The sequence below is a fragment of the Aspergillus pseudodeflectus genome (assembly GCF_044049435.1).
Source record: "Aspergillus pseudodeflectus strain CBS 756.74 chromosome Unknown BJX68scaffold_92, whole genome shotgun sequence".
NCBI lineage: Eukaryota > Fungi > Ascomycota > Eurotiomycetes > Eurotiales > Aspergillaceae > Aspergillus > Aspergillus pseudodeflectus.
Genome location: NW_027263868.1, coordinates 20,607 through 40,440, shown reverse-complemented (window position 1 = coordinate 40,440; position 19,834 = coordinate 20,607). Strand labels below are relative to the sequence as shown.

Genomic DNA, 19,834 nt, shown 5'->3' with positions numbered 1-19,834 from the left:
CAAGGGTCGCCGGGACACGGGGATGAGCTTCAGGTTGGCCGATCGAGAAGATCGCAGCAGTTATCCAGATGAGATCGCATAATATATGTAACTAGAAGAGGCGTTAGGGTGAGCATCGGAAGAATTAGAATCACAAGGATCAGCGTACAATTCCAGATCCACGGAACGAGGAGGGATCGATAGCATATGAGTGGGACCAGCCAAGGATGGGTTTGCTCGTTGCATCCGATATCCTGGTCTATTAATTCAGTAGTAATGTCGCCGAAGAGCTCGAGCAGGCATCTGTGGCTCTCGGATTCCTCCGTCTCGTCTGGAGTCGCTGGCGGTGTATTGTATTTTCTGAACCACCAGGAGAGAATCAAGGCTACGAGAGATAAACAATCAGTCCAATGTTACGGAATGGAATATAAATCCGAAGCAGTAAATGAACAGGATAACATACCTCCTTCGTAGGCAGTCACAAGGGCTTGGGCTCCAAACTCTAAAGCTGCAGTGCGTCGAAGGTGGGCAACCCCGAGTTTGACCCGGACAAACCATGAGTGAGCGGCGTACTGCACCGCTATCAGAGCAAACTTGCGAGAGCGGTACTCGGGCAGTGCAGCAACCTGGCCGTTGTTGCGAGCGTAGGCTTTAAGCGCACGCAATTCCGGCCCCAGGTAAAGATGGTAATAGGCCGACGCCAACAGGGAGAGACAATCCACAAGTAAAGGCTCTCCTGTCCCATCGGGTGCTCTCGAGGCCTGTGGGTGTTGGCGCCAGCACACTTCCCAGGACCTAAGAATGGGTTCAATGTGGCCTATCAAAGCCATATCCGGGTCCTGATTCATCCCGAGATAAACGCGCTCGTGGCTGCATATATGGGCTAGTACCGATCCCACAATAACTAGAAGTCCGAATGAGCTGAAATTTAGCGGCAGCTGCCCACCGGAGGCCAGTAACTTTGTGATCGTGGCCAAGTTGTTCTGCTGTTGGTCATGTAGTGGGATGGTGTTGCAGAGAATGGACCATTCAAGGCCCGACCCAGCTTTCCATAATTCCTCACTGCAGGGTAAGCGCATGTTGCTCTCGAGGGTAAAGGTTGTAATGGTCGCTGCGGGCTGATAGGAAAGGACAATGCCACTAAGAACAGTCAACCAGCCGCTGAGTCTAGATACCACGCAGTAGTCAGACCCGACTCATTTCTTATAGTATCGGACAAGGTTGGATAATATACCGACGCCAGGTCTCCGATGTAGACCATGCGGCCCAGTCTGAGGACAATCCAGTATGAGCAGCACCCTCATCAACATATTGACGCAGAAACTGAGTCGACATGTCAGAATCACTATCACGTGTAGGTTGGGAATAACAGAGCAGTATCTTACCGAGTTCGCCATTGTCAAGTGCTTTTCCGCGCGTCGGAAGTAGACTGGGCTCTCACCGTGACTTCCAAACTGAGCACACAGAAGCAACGCCTGGATAATTCCAATATCTGTGAGCTGGTTGATTTCGTCTTTGCCATCCTCGACCTGGGCATTATTAGCAATTGGTGGTATTAGCGGGGTGACAGATTTACGTTGTGCAGTAGTCGGCAACATATATCATATGTCTTTTTCGCAAACGCATGTTCCGAGACATGTAGACCACCTATAGACAGCATCGCCAGGACCAGCGTGGCTATTGCTCAATTAGCGCAGTAGCCCTTGATAGTCGTCGCGCATAACTTACGGTGACTGCTTTTGATATCAAAGGTTGCACGATGCACGATCGGCGTATGTGGATCGAAATATTTCAGATAGGCACTCAATAACCGGACAATTCGGGCACGTGTTGGAAACTTGTAGTCTGCAAGGACGCCTTGTTGATCACTGTTGAGCGTATTGTTTCTGAATACATCGATGTCTTCTTCCCGAAGGCGGAGCAGTCTCGAGGTACATTCTTCTGGCTGGGGATATGTCCGGGCGATATGTTCTTCTGGGGACGGAGTTACCTGGCGTGTACGGCTCAGCAGAACTGCCCGTGAGAGCTGATGGTTCGGGTATGTTGGACGGGATGGGCTTGCCACCCCGTCGGCGTCGAAATGAAAGTCTGGAAGGAGTGTATCTTCTAGGAACATAAAGTTCTCCATGTTTAGGACCGCAGGGTCCATGTTATGCAAATCCCGGTCTAGACTCCAGGAGTATTGCTTGAAAGGATCATTGAAAAGAGTCTCGCCATTGAGATCTGGACCTTGTGGCGGAAGAGCAGACAGAGAGGGCGTAGCTGGAAGAGCGGAGTCATAGCCCGATTCACCATCTGGTATGACTTGAGAACTGCCATTGTGGGACGTTCTCGATGTCTGGGTCATTTCCTCAGGGATCGAACTCTCCTGGACTGCGGCCCAACCTGCCTGTACAACGATATTAGGTTCTGGTTCGGGCTGGGTTGTAAATGACAGAGAAGCAGGCGGCATACATTAGGCTGTCCCTCAGAAAGGCGCTGTGGCGGGAAATCCTGGGTAGGCATCGCACGGTTGCTAGACGTAGGTATTAGCTGAGATTCCGGAGAGCATCTTCAAAACACATCAGACTGACGGTGCTACATCATTTCTGGCGGGAAAAGAGTTGGCTCCAGCAGGTGCGCCAAGAGCAACAACGTCGGCGGCAACGCTACATTATCGTCAGAGACAGGTAGTCCCACCAGGAGGTGCATCACTTACAGTAAGCCACCTGGATCGGAGGCGGGTGCATCGGAGGCATGTCGGGGGTCTTGATGCGAGTCAATCCTCTCTTCTATCTGGCTCTGTGAGGCAGGACGGCTCCGCAGCGTTGGGCATTTTTTCCTGTGGCGTTGGAGGACGTCTGCCCTTCCAAAGGTAGAGCCACACGCCGGACAGAGAAACGGCCGTTTGTTCTCGTCTGCGTCAGAAGAGTTAAAAAAGAAGGGTCCCACTGGATGGCAAGTTAGCCGAAGACGTACGCGATCTCACGTGGCGATGAAGGTGCTCGGAGCGGATGAACGATTTATTGCAGTAGTGGCAGGTATGTGAGCGCCGGCGCTGCCCTGAAGAGGGCCTGTCTGGAAGGTGTTAGCTGGCAGGGTAACAGCGAGGTATGTGAAGGAGACCGAGTCGTACTTTCTGCCATTGTGTGGGTAGAGCAGTGTGTGAAAAGGTGCTCATTCAAGGCATGCAGTATCCAAGAAATGAGGAGAGGATCGGAAATCCGCCAGTAGCTGAGAAAGTCGGGGAGCGCGTAATCTGTGCCACCGAAATGCGGGACTGGCTCTGGGGAAGCATTATGTAATCACCCTGTAATGCACAGCGCCATTGGGCGTGGTCCGAAGTCCGGAGGAACGGAGTACGGAGTATCTTGCCAGCAAGGTGCAAGGCTTACCCCACATCCTTTGCCCAGCATGTGGAGAAGCGCCTCGGGCCTCTCTCTATAAGTGCTCCCTCTCTGTTTCCGTCCCAGTATGCCACAACACATCTGATCATCGGCAATCGAACATGGGTTCGCTAGCAGAGAATCATCACAAAGTCATCGTGGTCGGTGCTGGGCCCGTGGGAGTCACTGCAGCCATCAACCTTGCCAGACTCGGCGTCAAACCGCTCATCCTCGAACGGAATGCTGCCATCGACCAGTCTCCTAGAGCTACCTCCTACCAGGCCTGTGTACTCGCCGAGATGATGGAAACAGGGATCTACGAGGATCTGCGGAGGCAGGCCGTTGTGAATGACGCCCTCTCATTCTGGGTCTCGGAGGGTTCGCAGAAGAAGAGGATCGCCCAGGTCCACAAAAAAGAGGGCGGCGACCACTTCCCCCAGGGACTCAACTGCGGCCAGCCGACCCTGACCACTATCATTCTCGACCATCTGATTACGCATTACGACGCCCAAGTCCTCTTCAGACAGAAAGTTACGAACCTAACGCAAACTGGCGCGCTCGTCACCATCACGTGTACAGACCCAGCAACAGGAGAACCCTCCGTCTACACCTGCGACTGGCTGATCGGCGCCGACGGGGCTGGCAGCACCGTTCGCAAACTATTGGATATTGAATTTGAAGGATTTTCCTGGCCCAAGGAGGACTTTGTCGCCACCAATCTTGTGTACCCCTTTGACAAGTATGGGTTCAGCACGGCCAACTTCCTCGTAGACCCGGTCCATTGGGCCGTCATCACTGTGATAGACGGGAAGCTGTGGAGGTGCGCATTCGGCGTGAAACCAGGCATGGATAACGAAAGGATCCGCGCCGAGCTCGACGAGCACTTTAGGCATATCCTGCCAGGATGGGAGGAGGAGGGTGGAAAATACGAGTTGGTGCAGCTGAACCGCTACAAACCCCATCAACGGTGCGCCAGCCAGTATCGCAAAGGGCGCTGCCTGTTGGCAGGGGATGCGGCTCATGTAAGTTTCCGGATTCCATGATTGTACACTCGTGGGGCTGATTTTCAAATTCAGAGCAACAATCCAGTCGGAGGGCTTGGTCTGACCACTGGGCTCCTGGACGCCGGGCCGCTTGGTCGGGCGCTGGGGGCAGTCATCAGCGGGCGAGCCCCAGAGTCGATCCTAGACACTTGGGCGGAGGCTCGCCGTGACAAGTGGCTCACCTTTACAAACGCCTTCTCCATCGAAAACAAGCGCATGATTCAGAAAGGTGGTCACGGCGTGGACCCCCTTGGAATCTGGGAACTGGATGATGTCGCAAAGCAACATAGAATGGAGCGGTGGATTTCGACTGCCACATCAGCCATGATAAGTGCAGATGCAGCCTTTTTCCGGTCACTCGACGATCCAGCCAGTCAGCTGAAAAGCCGGATGCGGCAGTGGGCAATCACCATGGATCCGCTGTGGATGGCCGAGTATGAGGATAAGGATATTGTTGACCGTCGCATGGCTTTGCGGCCTCCGAATGATGCTATAGCAGCAGCGTTAGCATGAATCATGTAATTAATCCAGCCTGTTGTGCTCAGTGTTGATGTTTCGCTTGACCAGTACAAACATCTCCGTGGAGGTACGTTTCAAAATAGAATTTTGTAGAGTAAAGATAAATCTCAAGCCCAATTTCACCTGTTTCCCACGTGGAGTAGGAGTCAACGATTGTGATTCGCTTTATCTATCACTGTTGAAAAGTTGAGCAACTGAGGAGTGCCATTGCAAGAGTTCCAGCTCATAACCTCTGAAGGGAAACGGCAACAAGGAACACGAAGCGAAAGACTCTATTGCGATATAGCTATCCAAGGAACTTCGTGGTGGTGAGCGAGAGAAATCTCAATGGGGATACAATCTACTTTCAATAGGTATTCTCTATAGAACTGAGGGAATATCGCGAAGATTGGGCGTCGCAAATTAAAGGAAAAAAAACCTACGGAATGGACAGCCGCAGGTCCGAAAGATATATCTGGACATTACCTACCACACAACTCGACAAACTCATATCCTATTTATGTATTGGCTACATCAGATATCAGATAGGGAATTGAAAGTCACTTATAATTCATAAAAAAAGAATAGCTGCTAAATACAGGATGTTTAAGTTCCTTAGTTTACCGCTACCTAGTAAATTCAACTGTTGCAGAACCTTCTTTACCCTGCGGTAAGGCAACCGTTCAAAGGGGATGCTTAGCTACATCTGGATCCTTACAGGAGGCCGACATTGTGAACCGAGATAGTTTGTAGAATTCAATTATGGTTCAGAAGGTGAATGTGAGATACAAGCAAACTTAAAGTAACCAGCAACTTGGGGTACTTTACATCTCACACCAGCAATGAGTTGCGCGAAGTGAGCAAAAGATAGATTGACATGGCGGTTCTGCTACTAAATCACGAACAGGTGTAACATAGACAAAGAAGCAAGCCCTCCGAAACAATTAGACTAAAGCCGTGCCTTATTGCTTCTGTTCCATGCCAGCGATTGCGGTGCCGCCATCATTGGGAAGCCCGCCGAGGAAGTCAACCTTGAGATCATAAAGACCCTTGAGCGCTTCTCCACCTGCTGCCACCACTATTCCAATATCTTGCTCGCAGTCAAAATACTTCCCTCGAAGAATCTTTCCTCGACCAGTGCTCAAATAGGCGCATGTTTGGCCACAGACTTCCGGGAGGACGCGGAAGGCTTTTTGAAAGGTTGTCCATTTCTCAGTGATCTCCGGGTACTTCGCGCGCACCTTGTCCGCGATTGGGAGAATCATGTCTGTTCTGACAGCGCCTGGGTGAAGCGCGTATAGATGAATTTTGTCCCCAAACCCATCCAGTTCAAGCTCCGCTTGCCAGCATGCAGTAGCACGAATCAGTCCACACTTGGCGATGGAGTAGGCGCCAGCAAACGGGGTAGTCACTGTTCCAGCGCGCGAAGCAATATTTATAATGCAGCCCTCTCCTCGCTCCCTCATTGAGGGCAAAACCTGCCAGAAGCAGATCATCGCCTGCGCCGGTAATGAGCTTGTGATCTGATGGGGGACCACAGGAGAACAAAACATACCGCTTTCAAATTTAGGTTAATAGCGCCCCAGAATTCATCAAACGCCTCCATCGCCATTGGCAGGCGCGAGTTCCTTCCTGCGTTATTGACAAGAATACTAGTCTGAGGATAAGCACGAATCCCATTCTAGTTTAAAGAAGTCACCATACTCAACTGGTCCCAGGTCCTCTGCGATTTGTTTGAATACTCGCTCACAAACCTCAAAGTTGGTCACATCGCAAGCATACGCTACAGTGTGGACACCATGGCGCTCACAGTCCGACTTGGTCTGCTGCTGCCGCTCGATGTCAAGATCTAGAATGGCGATGTTGGCCCCCGTCTTAGCGAGGGCCTCTGCAATTGCCTTTCCGATACCTAAAACACATGAGCTTTCGTCTCCAGCACTCTCAGGGCAATTCACTTACCGCGGGCCGCCCCAGTTACAACCGCCACCTTGCCCACATTGGAGTCCTTGAAGTTTTCGGGAGCGATGGCCGCATACACTTCGGTGTTGAGAGTCGGTCTGGACATGGTGTCTACAAACTGGGATCAGTGAGTGTGTCAAGTTTGATGGATTGAAGGAGGACGAGCAAGGACGGAATGAAGCATTTGTGTTGACGGATGGGGTTACTACCCCACTGCGCCTCCCAATGTCACAACTGCGGGGATTGTGGGGTTGCTCTTGCTCCCATCACCTCCACACGCTTCAGACTAAGTAGGGTAAAACTAACCTGTCTCACGACGGTCTAAACCCAGCTCACGTTCCCTAAACACCACCGAAAACAACGAAAATAAAAACCACAGCTCTCCTTTCAGTAACAGCAAATTACTGGGTAAGCACGCGATAATGACTCTACTGCAAAAGCTCGTCTACTCTGTCCAGGCAAACGTGGGCAAATATGAAGCTGCCCTTGAACATGGGCACGTTGAACAACCTCATTTATGGGAGGCGCGCCCGCATCTGCTTGACAACCCTGCAAATCTCCCACCGCGTGAAGCCGGCGACTATCTCAACCAGATTCTCACTGACCTCCGTGCCATCGAAAGTATTATAACGCCCTCGCACCAAAAGCTTCTCGAGACTGGATTCGGTGCGATCAAGGGAGCAGCTCTCAGCACTGCGGCGAAGCTGGGCGTGTCTGACTTTATCGAGAGTCACGGCGGATCCGCGACCCTTGAACAGCTGTCGCAAGATCTCAACGTGAACGAGAATAAGCTCGGTCAGTGAGCCCAATCTTTTATTTAATCCCACATTTTTGGTGAAAATTAGGCCTGACGAGATCCAGGGCGCATGCTACGAATTCTAACGGCCGATTATATCTACTGCGAGCCGTCTTTGAATGTGTTTGAGAACACCAGACATAGCATGGCAATTCTCAAACAGAGCCAGGCAGAATATTTCCTCTCCTTAGCGTACATGACCCAATCCGCGGTTTCGTAGCCAGTCGGTGAACAGCACTAATGAATCCTCGTGGCAGAACTGGACCAAATGCGATAAGCGCAACAGGTCTTTACAAGGATCTCACCGCGGAAGATACAAGAAGCTCATTTGACCCCGTCAAAAGCGCCTTTAGCCGGACCTATCTGCAGAGGGATGAAAGCTTCGCTCAGTATGTGATGAGTCCCGCTGGGAGCGACCTTCTCAACGACATCATCTCAGGGGTTGTTCCTTGGCTGAATGTAGGTGGCACCTTGGGTAAAATTGAAGATAGATTCAAGCACTAACTCCTATCAAGCGTGTCACTCGAGGCCCCCTGTTGCACGACTTTCCATGGCGTGATCTGGAAAATATCACCGTTGTTGACGTTGGGGCTGGTCCTGGAGACAGCGGCTTTGACATTCTCAGACTGAACCCCAAGCTGAAGTGGATATTCCAGGACCTACCAGCAGGGGTCAAAGCAATCAGCCAGGTAAGCTACTCTTAAGATCGCGGTCATGAGAAACTGACACCTTCCAGGCAATTCCTTCGGATATGAAAGATAGAGTTGATTCCGGCCAGGTTCAACTGGTGGTCCAGGATTTCTTTGACCGCAATCTGAGTCGTGGGGAGATATGGTACATTCGCGGGGTCTTGTGAGCTTGCGTATCGAAGATTGAGCGTTTTATAAACTAACGGCTTTGTATAGGCGCGAGCTGGATGATGAGCTCGCTCTCAAAGTGCTTAGAAACATTGCAGAAGCAATGAGGGACACACCGGGGTCACGACTCATCATAAATGAAGCCCTCTGCACAGCCCCTGTCTACAAACCGCCTATGGCTGGGGAAGGTGCTATTCCCTCAGGGTGCATACCACCCAATCAGACGCATATGCCGGTGCTGGGTAACCTCATGACAATGAGCGCCACGCTGTTCTACGCTGGGAAGGAGCGGTCGTACGAGGAAATGGAGAAGTTACTGAATTCCGCTGGGTTTGTGATCTCGCAACTGTACATTCTCCGCACCATTACTTCTGTTCTGGAGTGCACTATTCGGGACTAGTGAGTTTGTTGAAATTAAAGCCAAATTGTAGTCTTTCTTGCTCGTTAGTCAACTAAAATCCATCCTCACCCAAGTCTACATTCATACTCCGCAACCCCACACTTCCCCACAGCCGGTCCTCCCCAGATGACTGCATATAAACCGCCACCTTCCCAGATACAAAGGGAACCTTTCCAGGGAGTAGTCGCAATACCCAGCCGAACATCACAGTCTACCTTGCTTGTATTCCTCTGTACAGCCACTTTTTACAATGTCTTATCTTCCGCGCGGAAAGATTGTGGTGACCGTGGTGAACGCAGAGGGCAAGGCAGTCTTCGAACCCGATTTGAAAGTCGAAACAAAACAACTCGAGAGCGGCGCTGTCCTGCGTCGTATTTTCAGTATCAGTCAAGTTCCTGTGCCCGGAATCAACTATGATGCCGCCCATGATACCGCGGGGATCGCCAACGAAACGGGGTGCGAGTGGCTCGAGTGCGAGATGCCCCCCGGCGTGAAGAGCCCCATGCACGCTACCCCATCCATCGACTTTGGCACGATACTCACAGGCGAAATCACCTTGATCCTTGACTCAGGGGAGGAAAGAACTCTAAGGTGGGCCTTGTTCGTGCCATGCTACAGATTGAGCCAAGTTGTCTAATTCATACACATGTTCCAGAAAAGGGGACTTTTACATCCAGAAAGGCACGAGCCATGCCTGGGAGAACCGGGGCTCAGAGCCGGCTCGATTTGCGACCTTCCTCGCTGCTTCACGCCCCTAAAAGCGTCCAGCCACAGGGAGATGTGATCTGGGTGTGCCACTGTAGCTAGTGTCCTAGAACGGTACCGCGCAAATATTTCCTAGCAAGGCATAGCAAAATGGCGGTTCTCATAGCACACTTTCTCTTACCGGTGGATGGTGGATGGTGGAGGAAACCCGACAAATATATCAGGTCCCCACACTTGGGAATTATTTAAACCCTTCACTTTCCCTGTAGACATCTGTTTGCTTTTTGGCACAGTATCATACTACTTGGTCTTAAATTCTGGACGTACGGTACCAATCCATGGCTTCCTCGACGATTCTCCACCAACACCCCAACTTGGGGAAGCTCAAGGGACAGCGGCTCTCGGAGCACTTGGTCCAATTCCGTAATATTATCTACGCTACGGTGCCACTCAGGTGGGCTCGATCAGAGCCTGTGAACAATCTAACTAAATTCTACGATGGCCGGGACTTTTACGACGGGACCGCATGGGGCCCAATCCCCCCTCAGCCAGACAACTCGATTGACTTCGACTTTGGTTTGATCCAAAAGCCTCTTCCGTATACACACCAATTGAACTGCGATGAGGAGAAATGTTTGAATCTTTGTGTCACTGTACCGTCGGCTGGGCTGATGAAGGACAAAAAGCTTCCCGTGGTCGTTTTGTGAGTCGTTTCTATGCACTGCTCTCTGACGATAATCACTAATTAAATGCATCATAGCATTCATGGGCAAGTGACAGTTTTGCTATCCACACTTATCCATTGTTAACTTCTGGACAGAGGTGGCTTCTTTATCGGGTGTAACAGCTGGCCGCAATATGGTAGGTGGCGTTCCTCTACATCAGTAATGCAAACATGCTTACGTTTCAAGATATGGCTGCTCTTGCCGCTCGTGGTGAAAAGACAGAGCGACCAATCATCACTGTCGGTATAAAGTAGGTAGCAGCTTCCGCCGGTGCCATGTTATCGGTTGGCTGACACCAGCAGCTATCGACTTGGGCTGCTCGGGTTCCTTGCAACCAGCGAACTGAGTACAAAGGGCCCAGGCGGCAACTTCGGGCTCTATGATCAATCAAATGCTCTCGAGTGGGTGAGTAATGCATGGATAATTTCGTCAGCGGGGATAGCCCTAGACTGACCTCTTGTAGATTCAGCAACATATCGCCGGCTTTGGAGGCGACCGCGAGAATGTCACTGTCTTTGGGGAGTCTGCAGGAGCGAGTGAGTGCCGTGCAAATACTTTCAACACCACCGCATTTTCGATCTGACCTAGCTACAGTCTCCGTCTGGCAGCACCTACTCAGGGGTAAGCCACTCTTCAGGCGCGCGATGTGCATGTCTGGAGATCCTCGGCTGCGGCCATGTCTCCCTGCTGAGGCACACGAGGGAGTCTACCAGAATTTACTGGAGGAACTAGGAATCAAGGATCTCCCAGTGAAAGAGCGCATCCAATCTTTGCGCAACACGCCGTGGAGGACATTGACATCGTTGAAATCAAATTTGCGATGCTTCCCAACGCTCGACGGGCAGTTCAAACCACTCGCCGACGACCCTGCACAGCTTCGACAGCAAGTCGAGGATTGCCTATCCTGGTGCAAGACGATCGTTCTTGGGGACTGTAGATTCGATGTGAGAAGTTATCCCTTGTTCTGCCGTCGATTTCTCCCCCCTGCGCGGCTTCCGCCTGTTTCTAATCTGCTGCCAGGCATCCGCGATGGTCATGTCGCTTCAACAGCCAAAGTGGCTTGACAGCTTCATCTCCGCGTTTGCGCAGTTCTTCGATCGCAAAGACATAGACATGCTTGTCTCTGCATATGGGCTGGCTGACAATCAGCCTTCCTCGGATGCTTTTCACCAAGGGCTGGTTCAGCTTGTCTCCGACGTCAGGTTTTACATGCCCATTGTTCTAGTCGAGGAGGCGATTTCTTCAGATGCAAACGTCCGTACCTATCATTTCCATGAGGTGGGCACTCTATCCTAATGAGTCAAGTTGTGCGCAAACTAATATCGCACCAGCCGAACCCTTTTGACGGCATATTCAAAGGCCATGCAACCCACGTCCTTGATGTCGCTTATGCACTGCAGACATATGAGAATCTTCTGCCTAAGGAATCCCGTGCGGTATCCCATCGAATGGGTGACTACCTTCTAGATCTGGCCTATGGGAAGCTAGATTCTCCTAGTGACAAAGAGTCGCGTCGGACAACTGTACTATTCGACACCGATCATCAAGAACGGACCATCTCGACCACTGAGTATGACGCGAAGCATCGCCACGGTGCTGCTGGTATCCTGCGTTCTCTGGATATCGATCGGCTCAATAAAGCTCTGAATCTGTTTCAGTTTGGGATGAAATAGCTATTAGTACATAATTGAGATTGTAGTATGTCTGTTGATTGTAAGGTTATCTTTCGGCCTATACAGTTCTAGTCCTCCTCCTCAACAATTTTCAAGCCCGACCCAGCACTTGATGGTTGCCCAAAACTAAGATCCTACGACAGGTGCATGTCACTGAGTTCGAAACGGAGATCCGGTGCCGCACACTTCATGTGGAGCTATCACCCCACATATCCTTCTTTGGCAGGCCCTCTTCGCCTGTATTGCTAGGGATTATTGACGTCACATTATACATGTCGTGGAAGATGTATAGTAAGGGAGTTCGGGAATGGAAGCATAGCCCACTCCACACGATACCCCACATCAGCAGCATGCATTCTCCCGTACGCGATGCATATAACTGAACAGAAGGTAACGCTTCTAGCAGAAGAAACGCCTCTAGCCTGAATAACAAGACAAGCGCAAAAGAATCCTCCTTCTACGACAGCCTACTACGCCTAGCCGGCACCAAAATGCCTTCTACCACCGGGCCCGAAATTGAGCACTTTGTGCCTGTTGCACCCACTAAGGAGAAGCTGGAGTATGCGAAGCTTGTGACACTAGATCTGTCCAAGTACGATGACGGCCCTGAAGCCCGTCAGAAGCTCGCCGATGAGTTAAAATTCGCCATGCGTACGCAGGGATTCTTCTTGATCCAAAACCACGGCATTGACCTCAATACCATCAACCGGCAAGTTGACATCGGCCACCACGTGCTGACAAAAACTCCCCTGGAAGAGAAGAGACGGCTCGAGGGCAAAATGAAGGAGAAAGGAAGCTATCAGGGCTTCAAGCTGAGAAACTACTGGACCATCGATCAAGGGGTCAAGGACCAGATCGAGCAGTACAACTGGAACAGAGACCTCTCCCTCCGTGAGCATCCTTCGACCTTTGTGCCATTCAAGGACGAAATTCAAGAGTTGAATGACTACATTCACAAGACAGTCCTCTACCGGGTCTTGACGCTGTTTGCAATCTCGCTGGAGCTACCAGAGAATTTCTTCATCGACCGCCATCAATACGACGTCAGGGATGACTCATGGTTCCGCTACATGATGTACTTTCACGATCACAACGCCGAGGAGATGAAGAAGACCGGCGGGGTCTGGCTGAAAGGCCACTGCGACTTTGGCTCCGTGACCATGCTCTTCAGCCAGCCAATGGCCTCGTTGCAGCTGATGGACCATTTCACCAAGAAATGGCGTTGGGTGCCCTACGCCCCTGGGGCAATTGTTATCAACGCCGGGGAGATGATGGAGTGGTGGACGGGGGGATTCTACAAGGCGACCATCCACCGCGTGACACAGCCCCCGGCCGACCAACGTAACCAGGATCGGTGCGGCCTGTTTTACTTTGTGCTGCCCAACGACCAGGTCAAGATCAACACCTTGCTGGACGAGTCACCGGTTCTGCGTGCTGCGGGTGTTAGGCGGCGATTTGAGCCAGGGGAGGAACCAACGTCGGAAATGTATCGGTCGGCGAGAATCAGCGCGTACGGTACCTCGAAATTGTTTGCTGGGAAAGGTGAGGGAGTTCAGGAAGAAACAGTGGGTGGGATCAAGACGAAGCATTACAATTAGGCAGCAAACATTGCGTACGACGGGGATAGAGAAGCCCTGCTGGTGTTGTTTCGTCATCCTGCATCTGGTTACTAAGGACTTGCCTGGACCGAGTCTCGGCTGAAGGATGTTTCCCAGTTAGAGCGTCTGGAAAATTCGAATACTGTTAAAGTGCATATGACCTCTGTCTGCCGGATAATCCCAGGGGAGAGTGCAGTCACGTAAGAGAGTAAGGGAGTAAGCTATTGACTACTATCATGCCTGAATTGAGGTCCATCCGGTGCAAATGGCAAACAACAGACGAATTACCCCACAAGGCCACAAGAGCAGGTGGGGTAATCTCGTCTCCATCATCAAAGCCTGTTGTTCTACAATCTCAATTCAAAATTACAAATCAGATATAACGGCAAGGATACATATTGGACTTTTCCGCTAGGAGAGAAAGGACAGCGCATGTTTGTATCTCGCCATGCCCCATGCCCACTTGCGAAAGAAAAAGGTTCTGGAAGCCGCGCGAAGCCATGTTTGTCCGGTGTGCGGCAAAGCGTTCAAGCGGAGTGAGCATTGCGCGCGTCACACACGTGCCCGTTTGTCAATCGAGTCACTACCTATCTTCAATCAAGCTAATAGGTACCAGATACGCAAGAAAAGCCATACCAGTGCAGGTATTGCTTCAAGCGGTATGGTAGAGGGTTTGTAGCCTATCAGCATGCGCAGCGGATGATCTAAGAATGCTAACAGGTTGCATACAGGGACGTGACAGTCCGCCACGAGAAAACCAACCACGAAGCATTGTACACTGTAAGATTGGGCGGAATGGAGTATCTATCCAAGCCGCAGTCCACGCTAGGGACACGGGGCTCCTGCGTGTCGGAGGCGGGCCTGGAACCCCACCAGTCGGCGCAGCCATTGACGGAGGACTCGTCTCGTGTGTCAATTGAAAAAAGCTCTCGCAGCCCCACGTCTTTCATGACCCGGTGGACTTCATACTCCGACGGTCGAGAGTTGCCGACAGTCGAACCCGAATCGGAACCAGTCGTTCACAGCCGCGAACTTACTACGACTCCAGCAAGATCCGTAGCTTTCATGCCTCCCATACAGTGCGTCACTCCGGGTGATCCTACGATGGGTATACCTTCGCACGCCACGGCATCTACTACCGTAAGCATCGAAGATTTTGACTTGGACGAGACGGTGGGTCTGACAAACCCCGAGCCGGCGACACCTGGACAAGAAACAATAAAGAGCATTGCTCCCTTGGAGGACTCTCAACCGATGCCGCTTGGGCTAATGTTTGATCCGCTTTGGGACCCTTCTCGGATGAAACGGGCTGCTGTGTTTGCCTATGTACTTGATTATGCAAACGAGCATGTCCAGAACACGGCTGCAGTGGGCCAGCTTCTGGAACTCTTAAAATAGAAATTGGCAGTGTCCTCGGGCTGTATAGAGCAAAGAGACCCATTGGGCCAGCTCTAAAACTTGTGTGCAGCGGATATTATATCCCTCAGTAATACATACATTGTGGGCCAAGGTCTCGTCCACCCAAGGATGATACAGATGTCCCACTCGTCTTTCAGCGGCGTCAGAAAGAAGCCAGTGGGTCCAAATTTATTCAGTCACATCTATGAAGACAATACCTAATTCAGATAAGATCACAACTTGCTGGATTCGTCGCGGGAGCCACGGTACTGGCGTGGCCAGATTCCCTGTTTGCCTGTAGAAATCGTAAAGATCCGCCACAAGGTCTGTACACCGGGGATGTTAATGGCAGCATTTACGGGGTTCCGGAAGACGTACCTATGTGATCGAGGTGTGATCGATTCTTGCTGATTCGTCGTTCCTTTGCTGCAGCATACAAACCGCGGAATATATTCTCAACGCCGTCCGCTGCTTAGGATCTGCTTTGTTCAGGACGAACATGTTGATCAGGATCATGTACCGCGGGTGAAGGTGACCACCACAGTATATGTCAAACCCTCCCGCCTCAACGATGGGTTGGGCAGCCAGAAACCTTTCGAGCACATCCTTTCCACGCAGTGGTAGGACAGGGGAGAAGTCGGTGTGTGCGCCAACCCCATCTTCGGCCTTTGGACACCGGTATTGCACGCTGGGCAGCGTCCACATATCGGGCACACCGACTTGACCTCCACCTAAGGCTGTGTGGATTGTTTCCGCCTCAACATATCCTTTCTCGTCCTCGAAAAGATGGCCATTGGGACGTGGACTTGGTGCCCGCTGCTTTACAGCCTCCTTGACGATCTCGAATCGCTCTAGGACCAGTTTCCTCGGGCCGTATAAGCCAAAACGCGACATCCAATAGCCCATCCCAGAGCTTTTTTTGCACTTCTCGGAGCGCCAAGCGGGGATCGGACCCTCACCTTTCCAAACATCATCCCGCCGGCTTTTCATGCTTGTCTAGGCAATGAGGTTGCGGATGACCGGGCTATTCTGAAGAATTTCCTGGTGCCGCAGCGCCCCGAGTGTATCAACCAGCATCGCAATATCCTCCGGCTCATCCATGTCGAGAGTGCAGGACATGAATGTTTGCGGCTGTGGGAGCATCCAGATACCGAGCTTTGTGACAACACCTAGGTTGCTTTGGAGGAACTGCCCTTCTATTGAGGAGCCAAAGGATAGTTTGGACAGGTGGGCGGTTTTGGAATAGTTCATTGCGAACTGGCCCGTTCGTACCACTTCTCCATTTGCGAGGGCGACTTCGATCCCGCATATTTGCTGATGATGGTCTCCCATGGGCGTATAGCCGAAGCCGCAGTCAAGGGCCTATTGCGGAATTAGCCAGCGTCTACACTCCGCATTCAATATGTGGTCGATTGAAGACATTTCCTAAAACGTTACTCCAGCCGAGGGACGGCACATTGGGCCAAACCTTGGAATTTCTTTTCTGCAGTGGTTGTACAAGTCGAAGAAGGTCACGCCCGGCTCGACGACAGCATAGGAATACTGCTCGCTGACCTTGACGATACGGTTCATTCGATGCAGATCAAGGACAACAGACCCAGCAACCAGGGGCGCCGGTCCACCATAGCTAGGGCCGAAGCGTCAGTATATGACAACAAGTAACCCTAACGGTCGACATAACCCCAGGTTCTTTCCTCTCAAGATTGACCAAATCGGAATTTGGAAATCGTTGGCTATCAAGAGTACAGCCTGTACCTCCTTTACACGTCTAGGGTATAGGTGGTTAGTTGTCAGCATTGATGCTCTGGATGGTTGAGGTATAGGGTCAAGTAGACGTCCCACAGTGCTGCACTTTGGACGTCCTTTGCCTCTGCCTCCCGTAATTCAAAGGGGTCAATGTAATTGATCAAATCCGAACCAGTGACAGCAACCCCTTCTGCGACTACTTCTGCAAATATCCCAGGGCTCGCTCGAACTGTCGGTGACAGACGGGGGTAGAACGGGCTCGATAGTTTGCAATCCGGATTGGTGGAAGAGGTTATCATGCTTGTTCTGCAGATCGGAATCCGCATACCGAACATGTCGTTTCGCCGTGAGCGGAATTCGACAGACTACTATGACACTAAACTGCTGGCCTAATCACATCCAACTACATAGTCGGCGTAGGCGGTGGTGGACGATCCAACCTTAGTCGCCCTTATCCACGCGCGATCTTCATCTTGACCAACGTCAACAACCTCATGCCGCCAGTGAATCGTGGCGGACGGGTAACGTCTGAGGTGGTCATGCAGGATCTTCCCGAGCTCGTTGGCTGGAAGCCACACCATTCAGTCAGGATGGGTCTCAAGGTCATCGTTGTTGATTCCAGCAATCAGCGAACCGTCGAGCTTGCGCCATAAGCCGAATCGAGGGAGGAATCCTGGTTTCAGGAAAATTCCAGAACTCCGGCTCGGCGGAGCTGGTATATAGCGGAACTCGCGTAGTGGGTCGCTCGTGGATTGGTATCGAGCCCGTCGGCCTTTTCAAAGAGCTCTACTGAGATCCCAGCTTTCGCCAAAAGCAAGGCTAGGAGCTGCCCTGCTGGGCCAGCACCAACAATGATCACGGTTTTCAACTCAGGCCCTTTACCCTGGAGGAGAATGTGAGGAAATCAGCAAGTGATAAGAATGTATAGCATCAGTGGCCCATCGCTCTTTAGTCAGAATATAATGTATTTTGTAGACATGTAGGGATCCGGGGAAGTATGATTTTGTGGGGGTCGCCAGTCCAAGCGCATCCACTCTAATGAGAGACTTGTGTGGGGTGTGATCAATATAACTTAGAAAATATACAGCTTTTCTCTATCTCAAGTATTACTATAATCTGGTCTTTTGGTAGCAACAGCTGCTCCAGCAATAATTTGCACGACTACTTGTAATATCACTCAGAAAGCAATGTCCCGCGCAAGCTTGAACACAGAACCATATGACTTGTGGGTACGAACAATGGCAAGGTTGCTGTAGTGACGGGCGCTGGCCGAGGTATGAACCTGCTCACATTTAAGGAGTGGTGCCTAGCATGCATCCAAAATTGGAATCGGCATGGCTATCGCAGAGAGACTTGCGAGGGCTGGAGCTTCCGTGGCCATACTCCGCATTAGCGGAGAACGCCTGAATTGTACAAAAGTCGCCTGTGGGCGCCATGGCGTGAAGGCCATAGGATACATCTGCGATGTGACTGAGCCAGCAGCCGTGAAGGAAATATTTAGTCGGATCAACAAAGATTTCGGACCGATCAAGTATGACATTGAGTAATTCTCTAGTACAAAAGGCTGACATTTGACTAGCATATTGGTGAATAATGTTGGACACAACCCCAGAATATTTATGCCAATGCAAACTCTAGACGAGTTTTGGAAGGTAATCGAGGTGAACCTCAAGTCCGTGAGTATTACATCCGAGTCCTGATGGTTGAAGTGGAAATAGATCTAACTGAGGTTCAGGCTATGATCTGTTTACATGAAGTGCTTCCATCTATGCAAGCGAGAGGCGAAGGATGCATAATCAATATCACATCAAGGGCAGGTACCGTGGTAACCCGTTTGCTGGAGCATATTCAATTGAAAAAGCTGGGATTATCCGGGCAACGTCAGTCTGGCGGGCTGAATTAGCAATAAAGGGCTATAGAGACAAGATCCGTCTCTAAGCTTGTGCGGGTTTGGATTGCTCAGAAAGGGAGAGGGACAAAGTGGATAATTGATTCCTCCTATACTGAGTATGGCCCGGTGGGTGGTGAGGTACTATCTCCTGTTTATAGCTTTCAACATAACCCATATTTTCGGAGAGTCGTGGATCTTACACACTAAATGGGATACAATGCCTGTTTTTAGGGGAGCAGCAGATTATGGAGGTGGAGCAATGATGGTAGTGTGCTCTGCCATGTGTATCATTCCATCCCACGCGACAAGATGATCTTCGCGAAATATTTTCCTCTACTCTTGGTTTATTTGCACGTTTGGATTTACTATTCGACGTGTATGAAAGCTCTGAGCTGAATAGGAGAAGAAAGTCTAAAAGAACGACACAGCGACTTCAATAATAGCCTGGTGTCTGCTCAACGAACAGCTCAGCCCTCCATATCCATAGGAGCTGTTCCACCATCGTGTGGCAGCCCATCGAAGAAGTCGGCCTTTAGCTTGTACAGCCCGTTTAGGACGTCTGACCCAGTAGAGAGTACCTTGATGATGCTTTGCTCCCAATCAAAGTATCTTCCTCTCAGGTCCTTAACTTTCCATGTCCAAATGAACGCACAGGTCTGCCCGCACAGCTCGGGGGAGACCCTGAATGTGCTTTGGATTTCACTCCATTTGTGCGCCATTCCAGGAGACTCTCGTTCCACGTCCTCAGGAAGCGGTGCTTCAAGGGGTAGTTAGTTGGGTGTTTACAACCAGTTGTCGTATGAGTGGAGACACGCACCAACCACGCAGCGCTTGGAGAATCGAATTCAGAGGGCGATTGAAAACGAGAGATTTGCTAGAGAGGCTGGAGAAGACCTTTTTTTATTAATGATTAGTTGTTGTGGTTGTTGAATAGCTTTAAATATTAAAAAACTACAAAGAATACGTGACTACGAAGAATATGTGGCGCATCCATAAGGCGAAGGCGGTTGGGTGTAGCGGAAAGGCACGGAAACCGCGGTCATTTATATTAATTTATACTAGAGCCTAGTCATTTTTATTAGCTAAGATGACTAAGACCTTAGCGGTGGTGGTTGGTCGTCACTAAATCCTCCATAGTGGGAATATGGTCGTTTCGTTAAAGGCGAAGGTCCGCGGGAAGGTCGCGGATGGTGGGAATAGC

The 19,834-nt window shown here is 50.9% G+C and overlaps 10 protein-coding genes across 10 annotated transcripts; 6 read left to right on the top strand and 4 right to left on the bottom strand.

The window, feature by feature from the left end:
- Positions 1-29: 29 nt before the first annotated feature.
- Positions 30-3,104, bottom strand: BJX68DRAFT_272900 (uncharacterized protein; the record flags this gene model as incomplete). The annotated part of the gene is made up of 12 exons (XM_071047313.1): positions 30-91; positions 149-364; positions 443-1,146; positions 1,214-1,302; positions 1,365-1,508; positions 1,556-1,656; positions 1,708-2,368; positions 2,434-2,494; positions 2,553-2,627; positions 2,678-2,876; positions 2,938-3,036; positions 3,095-3,104. 12 exons carry the CDS (start codon positions 3,102-3,104, stop codon positions 30-32), a joined length of 2,421 nt encoding a protein of 806 aa, XP_070892719.1.
- Positions 3,105-3,466: 362 nt separating this feature from the next.
- BJX68DRAFT_272899 (uncharacterized protein) lies at positions 3,467-4,900 on the top strand (the record flags this gene model as incomplete). Its single annotated transcript, XM_071047312.1, has 2 exons — positions 3,467-4,366; positions 4,421-4,900. 2 exons carry the CDS (start codon positions 3,467-3,469, stop codon positions 4,898-4,900), a joined length of 1,380 nt encoding a protein of 459 aa, XP_070892718.1.
- Positions 4,901-5,847: 947 nt separating this feature from the next.
- BJX68DRAFT_280125 (SDR family NAD(P)-dependent oxidoreductase) lies at positions 5,848-6,950 on the bottom strand (the record flags this gene model as incomplete). The annotated part of the gene is made up of 4 exons (XM_071048870.1): positions 5,848-6,384; positions 6,441-6,537; positions 6,590-6,794; positions 6,845-6,950. The coding sequence occupies 4 exons, from the start codon at positions 6,948-6,950 to the stop codon at positions 5,848-5,850; spliced, it is 945 nt and encodes a 314-aa protein (XP_070892717.1).
- A 316-nt stretch (positions 6,951-7,266) lies between these two features.
- Positions 7,267-8,897, top strand: BJX68DRAFT_272897 (S-adenosyl-L-methionine-dependent methyltransferase; the record flags this gene model as incomplete). The annotated part of the gene is made up of 6 exons (XM_071047311.1): positions 7,267-7,639; positions 7,706-7,832; positions 7,898-8,099; positions 8,156-8,329; positions 8,377-8,492; positions 8,546-8,897. 6 exons carry the CDS (start codon positions 7,267-7,269, stop codon positions 8,895-8,897), a joined length of 1,344 nt encoding a protein of 447 aa, XP_070892716.1.
- A 250-nt stretch (positions 8,898-9,147) lies between these two features.
- BJX68DRAFT_272896 (cupin domain-containing protein) lies at positions 9,148-9,655 on the top strand (the record flags this gene model as incomplete). The annotated part of the gene is made up of 2 exons (XM_071047310.1): positions 9,148-9,488; positions 9,553-9,655. 2 exons carry the CDS (start codon positions 9,148-9,150, stop codon positions 9,653-9,655), a joined length of 444 nt encoding a protein of 147 aa, XP_070892715.1.
- A 285-nt stretch (positions 9,656-9,940) lies between these two features.
- Positions 9,941-12,000, top strand: BJX68DRAFT_272895 (Alpha/Beta hydrolase protein; the record flags this gene model as incomplete). Its single annotated transcript, XM_071047309.1, has 8 exons — positions 9,941-10,305; positions 10,423-10,463; positions 10,514-10,577; positions 10,630-10,732; positions 10,791-10,863; positions 10,922-11,271; positions 11,348-11,605; positions 11,659-12,000. 8 exons carry the CDS (start codon positions 9,941-9,943, stop codon positions 11,998-12,000), a joined length of 1,596 nt encoding a protein of 531 aa, XP_070892714.1.
- Positions 12,001-12,491: 491 nt separating this feature from the next.
- Positions 12,492-13,598, top strand: BJX68DRAFT_280124 (uncharacterized protein; the record flags this gene model as incomplete). Its single annotated transcript, XM_071048869.1, has 1 exon — positions 12,492-13,598. The coding sequence occupies one exon, from the start codon at positions 12,492-12,494 to the stop codon at positions 13,596-13,598; it is 1,107 nt and encodes a 368-aa protein (XP_070892713.1).
- Positions 13,599-14,046: 448 nt separating this feature from the next.
- BJX68DRAFT_272893 (uncharacterized protein) lies at positions 14,047-14,996 on the top strand (the record flags this gene model as incomplete). The annotated part of the gene is made up of 3 exons (XM_071047308.1): positions 14,047-14,134; positions 14,215-14,269; positions 14,330-14,996. 3 exons carry the CDS (start codon positions 14,047-14,049, stop codon positions 14,994-14,996), a joined length of 810 nt encoding a protein of 269 aa, XP_070892712.1.
- A 233-nt stretch (positions 14,997-15,229) lies between these two features.
- Positions 15,230-15,890, bottom strand: BJX68DRAFT_272892 (uncharacterized protein; the record flags this gene model as incomplete). Its single annotated transcript, XM_071047307.1, has 2 exons — positions 15,230-15,374; positions 15,496-15,890. The coding sequence occupies 2 exons, from the start codon at positions 15,888-15,890 to the stop codon at positions 15,230-15,232; spliced, it is 540 nt and encodes a 179-aa protein (XP_070892711.1).
- Positions 15,891-15,992: 102 nt separating this feature from the next.
- On the bottom strand, positions 15,993-17,041 carry BJX68DRAFT_272891 (FAD-binding oxidoreductase; the record flags this gene model as incomplete). Its single annotated transcript, XM_071047306.1, has 4 exons — positions 15,993-16,358; positions 16,434-16,623; positions 16,705-16,764; positions 16,839-17,041. The coding sequence occupies 4 exons, from the start codon at positions 17,039-17,041 to the stop codon at positions 15,993-15,995; spliced, it is 819 nt and encodes a 272-aa protein (XP_070892710.1).
- Positions 17,042-19,834: the final 2,793 nt, after the last annotated feature.